The sequence below is a fragment of the Entelurus aequoreus genome, linkage group LG01 (genome assembly GCF_033978785.1).
Source record: "Entelurus aequoreus isolate RoL-2023_Sb linkage group LG01, RoL_Eaeq_v1.1, whole genome shotgun sequence".
NCBI lineage: Eukaryota > Metazoa > Chordata > Actinopteri > Syngnathiformes > Syngnathidae > Entelurus > Entelurus aequoreus.
Genome location: NC_084731.1, coordinates 72,096,915 through 72,118,942, shown reverse-complemented (window position 1 = coordinate 72,118,942; position 22,028 = coordinate 72,096,915). Strand labels below are relative to the sequence as shown.

General features: G+C 39.4%; 1 protein-coding gene across 1 annotated transcript in view; it reads right to left on the bottom strand.

The window, feature by feature from the left end:
• Positions 1-22,028, bottom strand: part of si:dkey-11f4.7 (piezo-type mechanosensitive ion channel component 2) — a 237,469-nt gene that overhangs the window by 80,372 nt on the left and 135,069 nt on the right. The window contains exons 40-44 of the mRNA XM_062057601.1: positions 21,897-21,979; positions 21,513-21,578; positions 20,423-20,538; positions 18,186-18,306; positions 14,618-14,692 (exon numbers count right to left, since the gene is read on the bottom strand). Of these exons, the coding sequence (XP_061913585.1) occupies positions 14,618-14,692; positions 18,186-18,306; positions 20,423-20,538; positions 21,513-21,578; positions 21,897-21,979 (461 nt within the window). The remainder of the gene's footprint in view (positions 1-14,617; positions 14,693-18,185; positions 18,307-20,422; positions 20,539-21,512; positions 21,579-21,896; positions 21,980-22,028) is intronic.

Below are 22,028 nucleotides of genomic sequence, written 5' to 3'. Positions count from 1 at the left end.
ACGGGAAAGCGATAACCCGATGCTGGAGCTCATCTTGCTGGAGCAATTTTTGGAGGCCATACCAGCACGAACATCAGCGTGCAGGGCCGGCCCGTGGCATAGGCCATATAGGCAAATGCTAAGGGCGCCGCCCATCAGGGGGCGCCACGCCAGTGCCACAAATGTTGGAGAAAAAAAAAAGAAAAAAAAGTTGGCACTATTATTTCTAAATACAAAAAATAATCCCACGTTAATTCAAATGCAAAGTAAAGCCTATTTAATATAAATATTATTTGTTACAACATTACGCCCCCCCCCTCCCCCTGCACGGTGCGCCCCCACTCTTTTTGGACGTCACCACATCAAAAAATCAACACAAGATGTCAAAACGGCCAAAACTGTCAGGTGCCCGGGGAAGAAAAAATAGAAAAGAAGAGGAGGATAAACGAGAAAAAGACAGAGGTAGCAGGTAGGTAACGTTAGCCTACATGAAATTATTTGTCTGTTACAGAATGTGATAGTAACCTGGCTTTTTAGCATTAAGCTAATGTTACATGATTCGGCAATTGCTAATCAATAAATAGCTAGTTCTGTTTTAACGTCGGGTTAATATTGTGGAGGGGGCTAAATTGTTATGGAAAAGAATAATGTAACGTTAGGTAATTACAGTACTCCCACCTTACATTCCTCAGGGACATTTGTATTGGATCTTTTAAGCAGGTCTTTTTTGTTTACATTGTTATTGCCTTCTGGTTAGCTAATGTTTGCCCTGCAGGTAATAGTCACTTTTCCACCCCTTTATATATTAGGTATAGTTGTAAGCATAGTTGTTAAAGTGTACATCATTAATGTTAATTAAGCAATATCACATGAGAGGGAATGCTGTTTTTTAATTTGAGCACTGCTGGGATTCGGTTAAAGATAATCATAACATAACATTCTCATGTAATATGTTAATTTGCTTTCTTTAAGTAAAAAAAAAGGTCAAAGACAAAGCTATTCGGTTTCTTGCGGCACTTCACTGCCGATGTGGGGGGGCGCCACCTAAAATCTTGCCTAGGGCGCCAGATTGGTTAGGACCAGGCCTGTCAGCGTGGGTACGGTATCACCATCCACGCGACCTGACAGCAGCGGTGACGCTGGCTGAAGACCACCTGGCGGTACACCGGGAGGCGCGACGGGAGGAGGCGACCCCGAGGACGGCAGAGAGGCCCATACCAGCCCCGCGCAGACGACATGCGCAGCAGGAAGAGGCGGCGCCACTGGTTCCACGTCATCGCCCGACAGACGCGACCTCGACCCGCGAGCAGGTTCCCACACAAAACAGAACAATGCGGCGCAGGACGCGCCAAAGGCAACCGCCAGCTTCATCAAGGGGGGGGGGGGTGGGGGGGGGGGGGGGGGTCTCGGGGTTTTAATCTCTCCTCTGCTCCTCCTTTCTTACAGGGTCCGGGCGCTGCTGAGATGGGGCTTCCTGGGGAGGTGTGTTGGAAGTGCGGGCAACCCGGTCACGTACGGTGGGAGTGTCCGCTGATGGAGGTGGGACAGGTGATGCGGGTTGTTGGCACTCCAGTGCCCTACCCCGATCCGGGAGAGACGTATTGCGTCCCAGTAAGGGCACAAGGGAGTACATACCGGGCAATGGTGGATTCGGGCTGTGGGCAGTCCATGATCCACCAAAACCTGGTTCGACCCGGGGCTTTGAGGCAGGCAACACGGGTGAGAATTAAATGTATTCATGGGGATGTGCACAAATACCCTGTCGTGCCAGTGGAAATTTGGTATAATGTGCAAAAACATAGTGTCAAGGTTGCTGTAAGTGCGCATCTTACGCACCCCGTAATTTTAGGTACAAATTGGCCGGGGTCTAACCGTTTAATGGGCGCGTTCACGGACCGTGGGAAAGGGGAGTGTCCGCGCCGTTCTTAGTGGCGACGCGGATTCATCCGATACTGCCGAGGGGTCATGGTCCGATTCTATTGGCCGGGCAGACGTGCGTCGCTGGTGTGCTGCCTGCCCGGACTGCCAGCTGGTGAACCCGGCGGCCACCCCCAAGGCACCCTTGCGCCCATTGCCGCTTATGGAGGTCCCTTTTGAAAGAATTGCTATGGACCTCATCCAACCATTTCACCCGAGCACACGGGGATATCGTTTGTGCTAGTCCTGGTGGATTACGCAACACGCTATCCCGAAGCAGTGCCACTGCACTCTATCTCGGCAAAGAGTGTCGCGCAGGCGCTGTTTCAGGTCATCTCCCGAGTTGGAATCCCGAAAGAGATTCTGACTGACCAGGGCACGTCCTTTATGTCACGCACGATAAAGGAACTATACGGTTTACTGGGAATTAAAGTGATCCGCACCAGCGTGTACCACCCACAAATGGACGGGTTGGTGGAGCGCCTAAATAAGACGCTGAAAACCATGATCGGTAAGTTTACGCACGAGGACAAACCAAATTGGGATAAATGGTTAGAGCCCCTACTGTTTACAATGCAGGAGGTACCCCAGTCCTCCACAGGATTTGCTCCTTTTGAATTATTATACGGCAGGAAGTCGCACGGGGTTTTGGACGTAATTAAAGAAAGCTGGGAGGAGGGTCCAAGCTCCAGCAAAAACTAAATTCAATACGTCATGGACATGCGAACAAAACTCCACACGGTGGGGCACTTGTCACGCGAGAATTTGCTACAGGCCAAACAACGTCAACAGCGCTTGTACAACAGGGGGTCTCAGCTCAGAAAATTTTCACCGGGAGAAAAAGTACTTGTGTTGCTTCCAACGTCCAGCTCGAAATTACTCGCCCGGTGGCAAGGACCCTTTGAGGTCACACGGCAAGTGGGTGATGTGGATTATGAGATCCGACGCTCCGCCTCCTCCCATGGTGACGGTGGTCGAGGAGGAGGAGGAGTTCGGGCCAGAGATCCCGCGCTCGGCCCCGCCCTCCCTCCTCCTCTGTGATAATCAGCTCACGTTGGCGCAGAGAGCAGATGTTGCCAAGCTGCAGCAGCGCTTTTCTGATGTGTTCTCCCCTCGGCCCGACCGCACCAACCTCATTCAGCATCACAATGAGACCAGCCTGGGTGTTAAGGTGCGGTCTTGGCCCTACAGGCTCCTCGAACACAAACGCAAAGTGGTTCGGGAGGAATTAAAACCCATGCTGGAGTTGGGGATAATAGAAGAATCCCACAGTGCGTGGTGCAGCCCCATCGTTCTGGTAGGGAAGAAGGATGGGTCTGTGCGGTTCTGTGTGGATTACCACAAGGTAAATGAAATATCATGTTTTGACGCTTACCCAATGCCTCAGGTCGACGAGCTCTTGGATCGACTAGGTACTGCTCGTTTTTTTATGACACTGGATTTTACCAAGGGTTACTGGCAGATTCCCTTGTCGCCAGAGTCCAAGGAAAAAACGGCCTTTTCCACTCTGGAAGATTTATACCAATTTGTGACACTTCCGTTTGGCTTGTTCGGTGCGCCCGCCACGTTCCAGCGCCTCATGGACCGGATACTGCGCCCTCACGCGGCATATGCGGCTGCCTACCTGGATGATGTCATCATCCAGAGTAGCGGCTGGGAAGAACATGTACGGCGGGTGGGGGCAGTGCTCGAGTCCCTGAGACAGGCGGGGCTCACCGCCAAAGTGTGCAGTTGGCCGGAGGGAAGTACAGTATTTGGGGTACCACTTGGGAGGAGGGCAGGTGCGCCCGCAAGTAGACAAAACAGCGGCGATCGCAGCCTGTCCACCCCCCAAGACGAAAAAAGAGGTGAGGCAGTTTTTGGGTCTGGCGGGCTACTACCGTAGGTTCATTCCCCGGTTTTCGGACCTGACCAGCCCACTGACTGACCTCACCTGAAAGGGTGCTCCAGATCTGGTCCGGTGGACGGAGCAGTACTAGGAGGTGTTTGAGAAGGTAAAAACAGCCCTCTGTGAGGAGCCGGTGCTGCACATGCCTAATTTTACTATCCCCTTCTGTCTGCAGGCGGACGCGTCGGGCAGGGGACTGGGAGCAGTGTTGGCCCAGCGGGTGGAGGGCGTCGACCGGCCCGTACTATTCATCAGCCGGAAGCTATCCGACCGGGAGGCGAGGTACAGCACGGTGGAGAGGGAGTGCCTCGCCATCCGGTGGGCGGTCGGGGCCCTCCGGTACTACCTGCTGGGGCGCTCCTTCAGCCTCTGCTCGGACCACAAACCCCTCCGGTAGCTCCACTGCATGAAGGATGCCAACATGCGGATCACCCGGTGGTATCTCGCTTTGCAACCCTACAACTTCCGAGTGGTCCACAGGCCGGGGGCGCAGATGGCCGTGGCCGACTTCCTCTCCCGCTCTTCTACGGAAGGGGGAGGGGAGTAGGTGCGGCCGGACGGCTGCCCGGCCTGAGTCTGACGGTGGAGGCATGTGAGGGGGCGTGGTCGGCGCGTCTCCTGCGGTAAGGGCGTGTGCAGCAGCCGGCTACGAAGCAGCTGACAGGTGAGTGGATTGCCCAGCTGAAGCGGGTTATCTAATCACCTGTCTCCCTTATTAGGGGCGCCCAAGGCCATGAGAAGGGAGAGCGGGGAAATAGAGACATGTACACGAGTGAGACGGTTGTGACTGGGAGAGCGACGAACACAAAGCAAAAATAAAAATACTTTTCTAACCTGGAATCCAGGCTCTCAAAGCATTCTGTTGGTCCAAAGCGAACCTACGGTATTGAGACTTTCACAATCACATTTTTGAAATTGGATTAATATTGATTAATCACAAATATTTAGAATAAACTCGCTTGCATGATTTCAATGAACTTAACAATTTCAAACAAATTAAAAGAGACCCCGATACTTGGTCACAAATGCATTTTTATTGTTAGAATCCATTGAAGGTGAAAGAGCCAAATAAGTTGTGTGATTAATCAGCGTATATATGTAATTAATGCAATATTTTTTGTGATTATTCGCACGAGTTAACTTGTCATTTTTGACAGCCCTAGTTATTAGATTACACTAATTTTCTTAGTCACCTATAACACAAAGCTAACATGGATGTCTTGTTCAGCTAGCTTAGCATATATTGACGTACATCGGTTTGCTTTTAGCATCTTTAATGTACAAAATGGCCCCTGCATCGTTAGATTTTACTGAATGCGGCCCTCGGTGGATAAAGTTTAGACACCCTTGAACTATGATATCGGGAACCGAGAGCTTCTAGTAGTGGTCCTCGCCCTTCAAGAATGGAGGCACTGGCTGGAGGGTGCCAAACACCCCTTTATCATTTACACGGATCATCGGAACCTAGCCTACCTCCGCTCTGCCCAACGTCTCAATCCCTGCCAAGCCCCCTGTACCTCACAAGGTTTGACTTCTGTATCACTTTTCGCCCGGGCTCACTCAATGAAAAGCCCTGTCTAGGATGTTCTCTCCTACAGAAAACACTCCCCCAGAGACTTTCCTTCTTCAGTCCCGGATCCTAGGCGCAGTACACTGGGAGGTGGAGAGACGTGTGTCGGAGGCTATCAAGGACTCTCCTTCCCCTGCTGGATGTCCTCCTGGTCGCCTTTTTGTGCCGAGAACCCTCCGTCCAGAGGTCTTGTCGTTGGATCACACCTCCAGGATTACCTGCCACCCAGGTGCCAGACGCACGGAATTCCTGCTCACACAGCGGTTCTGTTGGCCTACCATTCACACCAACACTAAGAGGCTTGTGGCTGCATGCCCTGTCTGCGCCAGGAGCAAGGCTTCCCATCAAGCTCCTGCGGGGTTGCTGCAGCCCCTTCTCATCCCCTCTTGTCCATGGTCGCACATCACTCTGGACTTTGTCACAGGTCTACCCATCTCCAGGGGGTTTTCTGTCATCCTCACCATAGTAGATAGATTCTCTAAGTTCAAGCATTTTGTCCCCCTTCGCAGACTTCCCTCCTCCCTGGAGACCGCCAAGCATCTGGTCACCCATGTGGTTCGACTTCACGGGATCCCCATGGATGTGGCGTTAGACAGAGGTCCTCAATTTTCAACCGCTACATGGAGATCCGTCACAAGCATCTATCATTGTGGTCCACCTATCTCCCATGGATGGAGTTTGCCCGTAACACCCTCATCTGTTCATCTACTGGCCTGTCTCCTTTTCATGTGGTGCATAGTTTCCAACCGCCCATCTTCTCCTCTTAAGAAGTCGAGTCCACTGTCCCCTCCGTGACTGCCTTCCTACGCCGTGTGCACCGTGTGTGGCGTGATACCCGTGCCGCCTTGTCTCGCACAGCCAGACAGAACCAGACCATGGCAAATCGCCATCGCACACCCGCTTCCGACTACAAACCCGGCCAAAGGGTTTGGTTATCATCCAAATGTCATGTCTGTTCAGGTTTTGTTTAGTTATGTCCTGTTTGGTTTTTGGACCCTTTTTGGTTTCTGTTTACGCTCCATTGTTTTTGTTTCCATGACTACTCATTGGTTTCACCTGTCATGCATTTGGACTCACGCACCGGACTCATTTGGACACACGCACCTGTCACTAATCATGTCACTAGTATTGAAGCCTGTCATTTTCTGTTGGTCATCCTGGCGACATTACCCTTGCTACCCCTGACACTCCGTTTATGCTACTCTTAATGACACTCTGTTCATGCTTGTATTCCATGCCATAGTTTTCATGCTGTCATAGTTCATGCTGCTGTTTTCTTGCCACGTGAGTTTTTGTTTATTCGTGTCACAGTAAGTGTTTTGTTTCTTGCCCATAGTCTGCTAGTGCTAGTTTTGTTTCATTAGTCAAGTTGTGTCTCTGCCTTGTGCACTCCTTTTGTTTGTACTTTGTTAGAATTAAATCATGTATCTACCTTCATTCAATCTCAAGTCCAATTGTTTTGCATCTCGGGAAAGCAATCCACGCAATAATTTGCGCCGCCAAAGTCCACGTCGTGACTGAATGTCGCCAGCTACAAAAAGTTTTCTCGCAAGGAACTTGGAAGATATGGATGAAGGTATGCGCATGGTGTTGCGAGCGATGGAAGCCGAGACGCTTCGCTATTCGACAGAGGAGAGGTCGAATCTTATGTGGCGACCTAGAGGCTCCCTTATCCCCATTGACTCCCTCTGGTCCGAGGACATCGCCGCTACACAGCAGTACCGGACGCGCCGGTACTGAACTCTTTTTCTTTTTGTCAGCCACCGCCAACAAAAGACTCAAAGTCCAAGATTGAACACTATCAGAAGATGTTTTTAGAAATCAGGTCTAGTCATGTCAAGCCATCTGATTTTCATGACACGCCCACGCCACAAAATTTTTCTTTTTCTGCACCCACAAAAACCCAGGTGGGTAGGAAAAAAAGACAATTGGGCAAATTTAGAGGGGAGGATTCTGCCCCCCTCCTGACCTCCCTCCACCCACCCCAAAAAACGGTTCCAGACCGCGGGGAGCGCGTCTGGTATCCGCTCCTTGAGGGGGGGGCTAGGGCCGGGAGATGTGCTGGTGGGGTGGCTAAGCTGCGCCCAGCCAGGCAGCAGCCTCCAGCGTGGCCACCACCACCAGTTCATCGTCATGCCAAGCTACAGCCTCCAGCCCGGCCGCCACCACCAGTTCATCGCCATGCCAAGCCACAGCCTCCAGCCCGGCCGCCACCACCAGTCTTTCGGCCTGCCGAGCCGCAACCTCCAGCCCGGCCACCACCACCAGTCTTTCGGCCTGCCAAGCCGCAACCTCCAGCTAGGCCACCTCCACCTGCACCAAGGCTAGCACCAAGTCCAAGGCTAGCACCAGCTGCACCACGCCAAGCTGCAGTTCCTGCACCACGCCAAGCTCCAGTTCCTGCACCACACCAAGTTCTAGTCCCTGCACCACGCCAAGTACCAGTTCCTGCACCACGCTAAGTTCCAGTTCCTGCACCACGCCAAGTTCCAGTACATGCACCACGCCAAGTACCAGTTCCTGCACCACGCCAAGTACCAGTTCCTGCACCACGCCAAGTACCAGTTCCTGCACCATGCCAAGTTCCAGCAGCTCCACGCCGCCAAGTGCCGCCCGTAGCAGCTCCACGCCGCCAAGTGCCACCCATTGCAGCTCCACGCCACCAAGTGCCGCCCGTAGCAGCTCCACGACGCAGAGTGCCGCCCGTAGCAGCTTCACGACGCCAGGACTCAAGCCAGGACTCAAGCCAGGACTCAAGCCAGGACTCAAGACAGGACTCAAGACAGGACTCACCAAACCAAGACCCAAGCCAAGCTTTGTCTGCTGCTGCACCCACGCCTGCTTCGTCTGCTGCTTCCATGCCTGCTTCGTCTGCTGCACCCGCGCCTGCTTCGTCTGCTGCACATGCCTGCTTCGCCTGCCGCACCACGCCAAGCTTCGCCGCCTGCCACGACGACGACATGCGCATGCACGCCTGCCACAACGACGACGCGCCTACCTCCTCTTCGGCCACTGATGTGGCCATTTCCTGGGCATCCGCCACGCCAGGTACGCCGACCTCCTCGTCGGCCACAGATGTGGCCGTTCTTGGGTCGCCCACCTCGTCAGGTTCAGCGGCGGTCTACGCGTCGCCGCCACCTGATTCTGCCGGTGGATTCGGGGACACGTGGTCTGGCGACCCACCTCCAAGTCCCCCTCCCGCCCTCCCATGACTCATGATCATTGTTTTTTTTGGATATCTGGTATTTGTCCTTAAGGGGGGCCTCTGTCATGTCTGTTCAGGTTTTGTTTAGTTATGTCCTGTTTGGTTTTTGGACCCTTTTTAGTTTCTGTTTACGCTCCATTGTTTTTGTTTCCCTGACTACTCATTGGTTTCACCTGTCATGCATATGGACTCACGCACCTGTCACTAATCATGTCACTAGTATTTAAGCCTGTCATTTTCTGTTGGTCGTCCTGGCGACATTACCCTTGCTACCTCTGACACTCCGTTTATGCTACTCTTAATGACACTCTGTTCATGCTTGTATTCCATGCCATAGTTTTCATGCTGTCATAGTTCATGCTGCTCTTTTCTTGCCACGTGAGTTTTTGTTTATTCGTGTCACAGTAAGTGTTTTGTTTCTTGCCCATAGTCTGCCTAAGTGCTAGTTTTGTTTCATTAGTCAAGTTGTGTCTCCGCCTTGTGCGCGCCTTTTGTTTGTACTTTGTTAGAATTAAATCATGAATCTACCTTCATCCAATCTCCAGTCCAGTTGTTTTGCATCTCGGGAAAGCAATCCACGCAATAATTTGCGCCGCCAAAGTCCATGTCGTGACACCAAAGACATTACACTGCCAGGAGAGTCTAAGAAACTGGCACCTAGATTCATCGGACTGTACGAGGTGAAGCGGATGATCACTCCCGTCACAGCTCGACTGAAGGTACCCAAGTCCTTCAAGTCGTATCCGGTCTACCATGTCTACCGCCTGAAGCCTGTCGATTCGAGCGCCCTAAGCCCTCCACCAGTGTCTCCCCCAGATCCTCAGCAAGTAGAGGATCATCCAGCCTTCACTGTCAACACCATTCTGGATTAATTTGTGATTTTTATCATAGATTTCCCGGAAAACCAGGAGGTCCGCCAGGTGGCGTCCGTTGATTAGGGGGGAATACTGTCACCGCCTGCTGCCACCTTGTGGTTTTTATGTTCAGTTTTCCTTTGTTGGTGCAGTAGACCTGGCTCTTACTTTTCTTCTTCCTCTTAGAGTTCCTGTGTTCCCCTTGTGGGCGGAGTTGTGAGACGTGCACAGCTTGTCCAATCTTCCTGACACTACTTAAGCTGCACCTTGACAGCTGGATGGCACTCGGCGATTCCACCTCGACTCTCCATGTCAGAAGACTTCTATGCTTCCCGAGTTTTTGATGCTTACCTTCTTGGCAATTCCCAGTGTTTGCACGTCTTGCAACTCCAACCCAAGTCTAATTATTTTTGTATAGTAGCTTTTGTTCTTTTGCCCACGGTTCTCATTTTATTTTCTCTTCTTCGCACCGTCGCTTTTTGTTACCTCCAGTTTGGATCATTGTTGTGAGTACTTTTTTCTTAAGTAAACAACTGTACTCACAATCCATCTGCATCCTTGGGTTCCTCTGAACTGCACTTAATTGCATCATGACAGAAATACAGTTGAGATAAAGTTGAGATAGAGTTGAAATATAGCTAAAATATTGTTGAAATATAGTTGAAATATTGTTGTAATATAGTTGAAGTGTAGTTGAAATAATGTTGAAATAAAGCTGAAATACAGCTGAAATATTGTTGAAATATAGTTGAGATATCGTTGAAATATTGTTGAAATAAAGCTGAAATATGGTTGAAAGGTAGGTGAAATTTTGTTGAAATAAAGTTGAAATATTGTTGAACTATAGTTTGAATAAAGTTTAAATATAATTGAAAAAAATAGTTGAAGTATAGTTGAAATACGGTTGAGATATAGTTGAAATACAGCAAAAATATTGTTGAAATATAGCTAAAATATTGTTGAAATATTGTTGTAATATAGTTTAATTATAGTTGAAGTGTAGTTGAAATATAGTTGAAGTGTAGTTGAAATACAGCTGAAATATCTTGAAATATTGTTGAAATAAAGCTGAAATATAGTTGAAAGGTAGGGGAAATGTTGAAATATTGTTGAAATATAGTTTGAGTATAGTTTAAATATAATTGAAAAATTGTTGTAATATAGTTTAAATATAGTTGAAGTGTAGTTGAAATAATGTTGAAATAAAGCTGAAATACAGCTGAAATATTGTTGAAATATAGTTGAAATATCGTTGAAATAAAGCTGAAGTACTGTTGAAATAAAGCTGAAATATGGTTGAAAGGTAGGTGAAATTTTGTTGAAATATTGTTGAATTATAGTTTGAATATAATTGAAAAGTTGTTGAAGTATAGTTGAAATACTGTTGAGATATAGTTGAAATATTGTTGAAGTGTAGTTGAAATACAGCTGAAATACAGCTGCCATAGTGTTGAAATATCGTTGAAATATTGTTGCAATAAAGCTGAAATATAGTTGAAAGGTAGGTGAAATCTTTTTGAAATAAAGTTGAAATATTGTTGAAATATAGTTTGAGTATAGTTTAAATATAATTGAAAATACGGTCGAGATATAGCTGAAATATTGTTGACATATATTTTGACATATAGCTGAAATATTGCTGTAATATTGTTGTAGCATAGTTTAAATTTAGTTGAAATATAGTTGAAATAATGTTGAAATAAAGCTGAAGTGCAGCTGAAATATACTTGAAATATAGTTTAAGTATAGTTTAAATGTAGTTGAAATAATGTTGAAATAAAGCTGAAGTGCAAATGAAATATACTTGAAATATAGTTTAAGTATAGTTGAAATATAATTGAAAAATTATTGAAGTATAGATGAAATACAGTTGAGATACAGTTGAGATATAGTTGAAATATAGCTGAAATATAGCTGAAATATTGTTGAAATATTGTTGAAATAAAGCTGAAATATGGTTGAAAGGTAGGTGAAATTTGTTGAAATAAAGTTGAAATATTGTTGAACTATAGCTGAAATATAGCTGAAATATTGTTGAAATATATTTGAAATATCGTTGAAATATTGTTGAAATAAAGCTGAAATATGGTTGAAAGGTAGGTAAAATTTTGTTGAAATAAAGTTGAAATATTGTAGAACTATAGTTTAAATATAGTTTAAATATAATTGAAAAATTGTTGAAGTATAGTTGAAATACGGTTGAGATATAGTTGAAATATAGCTAAAATATTGTTGAAATATTGTTGTAATATAGTTTAAATATAGTTGAAGTGTAGTTGAAATACAGCTGAAATATTGTTGAAATATAGTTGAAATATTTTGAAATATTGTTGAAATAAAGCTGAAATATAGTTGAAAGGTAGGGGAAATGTTGTTGAAATATTGTTGAAATATAGTTTGAGTGTAGTTTAAATATAATTGAAAAATAGTTGAAATATTGTTGAAATAAAGCTGAAATACAGTTGAAATAAAGCTAAAAATATGGTTGAAAGGTAGGTGAAATTTTGTTGAAAAAAAGTTGAAATATTGTTGAACTATAGTTTGAAAATAATTGAAAAATTGTTGAAGTATAGTTGAAATACGGTTGAGATATAGTTGAAATATAGCTCAAATATTGTTGAAATATTGTTGTAATATAGTTTAAATATAGTTGAAGTGTAGTTGAAATACAGCTGAACTAGTGTTGAAATATAGTTGAAATATCGTTAAAATATTATTGAAATAAGGCTGAAATATAGTTGAAAGGTAGGTGAAATCTTGTTGAAATAAAGTTGAAATATTGTTGAAATATAGTTTAAATATAATTGAAAAATTGTTGAAGTATAGTTGAAATACGGTTGAGATATACGTAGCTTAAATATTGTTGACATATGTATTGACATATAGCTGAAATATTGTTGTAATATTGTTGTAGTATAGTTGAAATATAGTTGAAATGTGGTTGAAATAATGTTGAAATAAAGCTGAAGTGCAGCTGAAATATAGTTTAAGTATAGTTGAAATATAATTGAAAAATTATTGAAGTATAGATGAAATACAGTTGAGATATAGTTGAAATATAGCTGAAATATTGATGAAATATAGTTGAAGTGTAGTTGAAATAATGTTCAAATAAAGCTTAAATATTGTTGAAATAAAGCTGAAATACAGCTGAAATATTGTTGAAATATAGATAAATATCTTGAAATATTGTTGAAATAAAGTTGTAATATAGTTTAAACATAGTTGAAATGTAGTTGAAATAAAGCTGAAATACAGCTGAAATATAGTTAAAATATAATTTAATTATAATTCAAATATAATTGAAATATAGTTGAAATGTAGTTGAAATAATGTTGAAATAAAGCTGAAATACAGCTGAAATATTGTTGAAATATAGATGAAATATCTTGAAATATTGTTGAAATAAAGTTGTAATAAAGTTTCAACATAGTTGAAATGTAGTCGAAATAATGTTGAAATAAAGCTGAAATACAGCTGAAATATAGTTGAAATATAGTTTAAGTACAATTTAAATATAATTGAAAAATTCTTGAAGTGTAGTTCAAATAAGCTGAAATACAGCTGAAATATTGTTGAAATATAGTTGAAATATCTTGAAATATTGTTGAAATAAAGCTATAATATAGTTGAAATACAGTTGAAATAGTGTTGAAATTTAGCTGAAATATAGCTGCAATGTGGTTGAAATATAGTTGACATGTACTTGAAATATTGTTGAAATAAAGCTGGAATATAGTTCAAATATTGTTGAAAGATAGTTGAAATATTGTTGGAAGATAGTTGAAATACTGTTGAAATATAGCTGGAATAAAATACAGTTGAAATATAAAAAAAACATTTGTTGAAGTGTTGTTAAAATACAGTTCAGATATAGTTTAAATATTGTTGTAATATAGTTTAAATGTAGTTGAAAAATAGGTCAATATAGTTAAATATACTTGAAATATTGAAATATAGTTCAAACATAAATGAAATATCGTTGAAATATTGAAATAGTGTTAAAATATAGCTGAAATATTGTTGAAATATGGCTAAAATATAGTAGAAATGTAGTTAAATATGGTTGAAACATACTTGAAATATAGCTGAAATATTGTTGACATATATTTAAAATATAAAGGAAATATTGTTGAAATATGATTAAAATATTGATGAAAAATAGTTGAATTATAATTGAATTATAATTGAATTATAATTGAATTATATTTGAAATATTGCTGAAATATAGTTTAAATTCAGTTGAAATATAGTTGAAATATAAATGAAACATTGAGGAAATATAGCTGTAACATTGTTGAAATATAGTTGGAATATAGTTGAAATATTGTTGAAATGTAATATTGTTAAAACATAGTTACATGTTGTTAATATATAGTTGAAAGACTATAATTAAAATATTGTTGAAATATAGCTGTAATATTGTTGAAATATTGTTGAAATATAGTTGAAATAATGTTGAAGACAGTTGAAATATTATTGAAATATAGTTGAAATACAGTTGAAATATAATAAAAAAATTGTTGAAGTTTAGTTGAAATACAGTTGAGATATAGTTGAAATGTAGTTGAAAAATAGGTAACATTGTTGGAATATACTTGAAATATAGCTGAAATATTGTTGAAATATAGTTCAAATATAAATGAAATATTGTTGAAATATAGTTCAAATATAAATGAAATATTGTTGAAATATTGAAATATTGTTAAAATGTAGTTGAAATATAGCTGAAATATTGTTGAAATATGGCTAAAATATAGTAGAAATTTAGTTAAATATGGTTGAAACATACTTGAAATATAGCTGAAATATTGTTGACATCTATTTAAAATATAAATGAAATATAGTTGAAATATTATTGAAATATTGTTGAAATATTATTGAAATATTTTTGAAAAATAGTTAAATTCAGCTGAAATATTACAAATACAGTTTAAATATAATTGAAATATTGTTGAAATATAGCTGTAATATTGTGGAAATATAGTTGGAATGTAGTTGAAATATTGTTGAAATGTTGTTGAAATGTTGTTTAAATATTGTTAAAACATATAGTTAAATGTTGTCAGAATATAGTTGAAATGTTATTGAAATATAGTTAAAATATAATTGAAATACAGTTGAAATGAAGTTGAAAACATTTTTTAAATAGAGTTAAATATAGTCAGAATATTGTTGAAAAATAGTTTTAACATTTTTATTACCTTTATCTTCCTCCACCTTCTCCCTCGTGGTGCTCTCATCCAGTTCATCTTCACTTGAGTCCACTCTGTCCACACCTGTAATGTAAGAGTTATCATTTATTACATTCATATTTTATATTAACATACCACTGCAACCACAACGTTTGCCATTATTAAGCCTTTGAAAGTAGACATTTTATAATTGTTCATTACAATCTTAATAGAGATAATTCAGTGTTTTAATATTATATAACATAATACATAATACATCATATTACAATATTATATACTGTAATATATAATATGATGTAATAATAATAAAAATAATTATTATATTATTACTATTATTACTATAATTATAATGATAATAATAATTATTATATTATTATTATTTGTATTATCTAAGTACTACGCGGGGAAATATTAATTTTTTATATTATGATATTTATTAGTTAAAATATGAACAAAATTTGATATATTGCTAATTGCACTTAGGGGGAACTGAATTTTTTTGGGGGAATTGTCTATCATTTGCAATCCTTATGTAAGACAAGTATACATATGGTGTTTTTTTTATGCCTTCTAAATCAGAAACAAATGTTAGCAAAAGTCAGCTAAGAATGGAACCAATGAGAGCCATAATGTCATTGCGTCTATTGCGCACATAGCCTCTAAAAAACATAAAAAACACCAAAAATATTCCATTTACATGTCGTGACTTGAATATTAAACAAGTATTAGTGATATATTATTAATACAGCTTATTATTATTATAAGCGCTAACACAGAGGAACTACTTTTAGAGAGCTAACTAGCTTATGCTGCTATATTTACATACTGAGCTGCTGCATGGCCTCTGAGTTGGTGAAAGTTAATTCTAGATGATAAATCATGTCTCCCACCTGGAGCTTCCAAACGGGAAGATATAAACATGCCATCAGTCTTTTTCCCAGTAAAAGCAGACACTGTACACTTAGGGATTTTTTTTATTATATTTGTTGTCTCTCATCAAGTCTGCCATGATTAGTAGTGTTGTTGTTGTTGAAGGGAAAAACGAACATTGTGATGTGTCTGTGAAATTCCTAAAATGATCAAAATATGTAAATATGACATGTTATTGTTAATGTTACTAGATACTACTTATATACCTACAGTATGATGAAAATATGTAAATATGACATGTTATTATGAATGTTACTAGATACTACATGTATACCTACAGTATAATGAAAATATGTAAATATGACATGTTATTATGAATGTTACTAGATACTACATATATACTTACCGTATGATGAAAATATGTAAATATGACATGTTATTATGAATGTTACTAGATACTACATATATACCTACAGTATGATGAAAATTTGTAAATATGACATGTTATTATGAATGTTACTACACTACATATATACTTACAACATGTATATATTACATGTTATTATGAATGTTACTACACTACATATATACTTACAGGCCTACTGAAATGAATGTTTTTTATTTAAACGGGGATAGCAGATCTATTCTATGTGTCATACTTGATCATTTCGCGATATTGCCATATTTTTGCTGAAAGGATTTAGTATAAAACAACGACGATAAAGATCGCAACTTTTGGTATCTGATTAAAAAAAGGCTTGCCCCAACCGGGAGTAGCGTGACGTAGTCAGTTGAACATATCCGCAAAGTTCCCTATTGTTTACAATGATGGCCGCCAGAAGTGAGAGAGATTCGGACCGAGAAAGCGACGATTTCCCCTTTAATTTGAGCGAGGATGAAAGATTTGTGGATGAGGAAAATGCAAGTGAAGGACTAGTGGGGAGTGGAAGCGATTCAGTTAGGGAAGATGTTGTGAGAGCCGGGGGTGACCTGATATTCAGCTGGGAATGACTACAACAGTAAATAAACACAAGACATATATATATACTCTATTAGCCACAACACAACCAGGCTTATATTTAATATGCCACAAATTAATCCCGCATATAAACACCTAGGTGTTTGTTATGCTAGCTCCTAGCTCCTAGCTACTAGCTCGAGCTAGTTATAGCTCGAGCGGGTTATATGGACGGGATCCCGTATATATAACCCGCCAATACAATTCAAACACCTGCACAACACACACACTCACTCAGCCCAAAGAACCGTTCACCTAACCCAAGGTTCATAAAGCTTATATATTTAACCAAAGTTACGTACATGACACGCACGTACGGGCAAGCAATCAAATGTTTGGAAGCGCGCGGGTGGGACCTGATATTCAGCTGGGAATGACTACAACAGTAAATAAACACAAGACATATATATACTCTATTAGCCACAACACAACCAGGCTTATATTTAATATGCCACACATTAATCCCGCATAACAAACACCTAGGTGTTTGTTATGCTAGCTCCTAGCTACTAGCTCGAGCTAGTTATAGCTCGAGCGGGTTATATGGACGGGATCCCGTATATATAACCCGCCAATACAATTCAAACACCTGCACAACACACACACTCACTCAGCCCAAAGGACCGTTCACCTAACCCAAGGTTCATAAATCTTATATATTTAACCAAAGTTACGTACATGACACGCACGTACGGGCAAGCGATCAAATGTTTGGAAGCGCGCGGGTGGGACCTGATATTCAGCTGGGAATGACTACAACAGTAAATAAACACAAGACATATATATACTCTATTAGCCACAACACAACCATGCTTATATTTAATATGCCACAAATTAATCCCGCATAACAAACACTTAGGTGTTTGTTATGCTAGCTCCTAGCTCCTAGCTACTAGCTCGAGCTAGTTATAGCAAGCGATCAAATGTTTGGAAGCGCAGCTACATACTCACGGTATCGCGTCTGTGTATCCAAATCAAAGTCCTCCTGGTTAGAGTCTCTGTTGTCCAAGTTCTTCGATCTTGACTGCATCTTTCGGGAATGTAAACAATGAAACACCGGCTGTGTTGTGTTGCTGACTTCCCTCGCAAAATATCCTCTTCGCACCGACAACTTTCTTCTTTGCTTGCTCAGCTTCTTTCTCCATAATGCAATGAACAAATTGCAACAGATTCACCAACACAGATGTCCAGAATACTGTGGAATAATGAGATGAAAACAGAGCTATTTCGTATTGGCTTCAATGGGGAAGCCATACCTCTGTTAAACTGGCTACGTCACGCGCATACGTCATCATACCGAGACGTTTTCAAGCGGAAGTGTGGCGGGAAATTTAAAATTGCACTTTGTAAGTTAACCCGGCCGTATTGGCATGTGTTGCAATGTTAAGATTTCATCATTGATATATAAACTATCAGACTGCGTGGTCGGTAGTAGTGGGTTTCAGTAGGCCTTTAAAGTATGATTAAAATATGTAAATATGACATGTTATTATGAATGTTACTACACTACATATATACTTACAGTGTGTATATAAAACTTTAATGGATGTTTTTGGATGTTTTTAGAGCGCTTTATAGGCGGAATAGATCGACTCCCATTGCATTGTTAGCCACCTCTTGCTAGCATTTATTTACGATTTAGAAATACATGTAAATATTAATATCCACATTTGAGCACAATGTCCTCACTCTGCTGTGTTTGAAGTTCTCTCTTGGCTCTCTTCTTCTCCTCCTTCTTCATCCTCCTCTTCTCCCTGCTCAGGTTCTTCAAGGCCGCCTTAGAGCTGGTGATCCAGGCTTCGTAGGCCAGCTTTGAACAACTCATCATATTCATACTCATGCAGCTTGAAATATAGTTGAAATACAGTTGAAATACAGTTGGAATATAGTTGAAATATAATTGATATATAGCTGAAATATATTGAAATATAGTTGAAATATAGCTGTTATATTATGGATATATAATTGAAATATCGCTGAAATAATGTTTAAATATAGTTGATAAATAGCTGAAATATTGTTGAAATAGAGTTAAATAAAGTTGAAATATAGCTGTGATATTGTTGAAACATAGTTGAAATACAGTTGAATTAATGTTTAAATATAGTAAAAATACAGTTACACTATAAATATAGTAAATAAAGTTGAAATATAGCTGTAATATTGTTGATATATAGTTGAAATACAGTTGAAATAATGTTGAAATATAGTAGAAATGTAGTTAAAATACACTTAGAATAAGGTTGAAATATAGTTAATATATAGCTGACATATTGTTAAAATATAGTTAAATACAGTTGAAATATAGCTGTCATATTGTTGAAATATAGTTGAAATACAGCTGGAAAACAGGTAAATATACTTGAAATATAGCTGTAATATTGTTGTTGAAATATAGTATAAATATACGGTAGTTGAAATACACTTGGAATAAGGTTTAAATATAGTTGATAGAGAGCTGACATATTGTTAAGATATATTTAAATATAGTTGAAATATAACTGTAATAGTGTTGAAATATAATTGAAATTCAGTTGAAATATAGTTGATATATAGCTAAAATATAGTTAAATATAGTTTAAATATAGCTGTAATATTGTTGATATATAGTTGAAATACAGATGAAACAATGTTGAAATATAGTTGAAATAAACTTAAAATAATGTTGAAATATAGTTGTAATAGTGTTGAAATATAGTTGAAATACAGTTGGAATATGGTTGAAATATAGTTGATATATAGCTGAAATATAGTTAAATATAGTTGAAATATAGCTGTAATAATGTTGAAATATAGTTGAAATACACTTAGAATATAGTTGATATATAGCTGAAATGTTGTTAAACTATAGTTAAATATAGTTGAAATATAGCTGTAATAGTGTTGAAATATAGTTGAAATACAGTTGGAATATAGTTGAACTATAGCTGAAATATAGTTAAATATAGTTGAAATATAGCTGTAATATTGTTAATATATAATTGAAATACAGTTAAAATACAGTTGAAATACACTTGAAATAATGTTGAAATATAGTTGATATATAGCTGAAATATTGTTGAAATATAATTAAACAAAGTTGAAATATAGCTGTAATAGTGTTGAAATATAGCTTTAATAGTGTTGAAATATAGTTGAAATACAGTTGGAATATAGTTGCAATATAGCTGAAATATAGTTAAATATAGTTGAAATATAGCTGTAATATTGTTAATATATAGTTGAAATACAGTTGAAATAATGTTGAAATATAGCTGAAATATTGTTGAAATATAGTTAAATAAAGTTTAAATATAGCTGTAATATTGTTGAAATATAGTTGAAATACAGTTGGAATATAGTTGATATACAGCTGAATTATAGTTAAATATAGTTGATATACAGCTGAAATATAGTTAAATATAGTTGAAATATAGCTGTAACACTGTTGATATATAGTTGAAATACAGTTGGAATATAGTTGAAATATAGTTTATATAAAGTTGAAATTTAGTTAAAATATAGCTGTAATATTGTTGATATATAGTTGAAATACAGTTGGAATAATGTTGAAATATAGTTAAAATACACTTAGAATATAGTTTAAATATAGTTGATGTATAGCTGTAATATTGTTGCTATATAGTTGAAATACAGTTGAAATAATGTTGAAATATAGTTGACATACACTTCGAACATAGTTAAAATATACTTGATATATAGCTGACATATTGTTAAAATATAGTTTAATATAGTTTAAATTTAGCTGCAATAGTGTTGAAATATAGTCCAATATAGTTTAAATATAGTTGTAACAGTGTTGAAATATAGTTGAAAACTGTTTAACTACAGTTGGAATATAGTTGAAATATAGCTGTAATATTGTTGAAATATAGTTGAAATATTGTTGAAGTATAGTTGAAATATAGGATATTTGTCTTTCCAACCTGGAACGCAGATTTCTTTTTCAGAGGCACTTCTTGGTCTTTTTTCTCCGGAGCGTCTTGGTCCTCCTCTTCCTCGCTGTCGCTCTCAAACAGGTGGTAGCCACAGTTGTTCTCCACTGTGGGGAAGAAGCAGCCGTAAAATCATATCTATCCATTGTAGTGTACTCTATGTACATATGCACTGTATGTATGAATGAATGTATGTATGTATTGTATGCATGCATGCCTCTATGTACAGTATTTATGTGTATGTGTGTATGTATGTATATATATATATATGTACCTACAATAATAATGTGTGTGTGTGTGTGTGTGTGTGTGTGTGTGTGTGTGTGTGTGTGTGTGTGTGTGTGTGTGTGTGTGTGTGTGTGTGTGTGTGTGTGTGTGTGTGTGTGTGTGTGTGTGTGTGTGTGTGTGTGTGTGTATGTATGTATGTATGTATGTATTGTGTCCTGGGCATGACGTTAAAATGCATCCGGCAGTGGAGGCTCCTCTAAGGGGTCTTGGGGCACTAGGAGGTTAACTCCTTTACTACTGTTACCCCAGGTGGTCCTTGGCAAAGGCTTAGTACCTGACTGCCCCCTAGCCAGGGATACGGTGAAGACCTCAACGGCGGAGCAGGCGGAAAACGGTAGATGTAAGAACCACCACAACGGCTGCTATGGCGGAAGAATGCACCCCCACATCCATGTTGGCCCACTTATGGGGAAATAACAACCCAAGACCTCAACGGTGGAACAGGCAGAGGATGATTGCTAACCCTATGGAGCGTCACAACGGCTGGGATGGGGGATGAAGGCTGCAGCAGAAAAGGGTCCCCAGTCGTCTTGGACTCCATGCCACTGGACCCTGACCAGAATCTGTCAAGGATCGTGTGGTGACTGTCTGTTCATCAGTCTCCCCACGTTAAACAAAGTCATGCACAGGCATCCTCCATAAAGGGATACCCCCCTACCAGGAGGATCGTCATACTCGCTTCGAGTGACCGCCGATGATGACGATGATGATGTATGTATGTAGGTATGTAAGTATGTAGGTATGTAAGTATGTTTGTATGTATGTATGTATGTATGTACAGTATGTATGTCACCTCCAGGCTTGGAGACCCAAGGCTTCCACCATTTTCCTGCATCTCTCTTAGCCTTGTCTTCTGCATCTGGAATAATAAAAATAACAATAACAATAATAATTAAAAAATATTAAATAATGATAATAATAAACATAATAATGATGATAATAATGATAATAATAATAATAATATTAATAATAATAATAATTATTATTATTATTATCATCATTACAACAATGATGATAATAATAATAATGATGATAATGATAATAATAACAATAATAATAATAATAATAATAATAATAATAATAACAATAATAATAATAATAATAATGCACAGTCAGATATGTACAATCCTCACATTACAGTAAAATGATGCGTTCAGGTACAACAAGATCATGTTACCACGTGTCTTCTGATCGACAGGAAGTCCTGCTTTGTCCGTCGCTGTCGGCCGACCTCTCTGTTTGGATTTGATCTTCTCCATCCTGCAAGAAGGTGAGGAGAGTCATGCTGAATAAACAAAAGCACCACGCT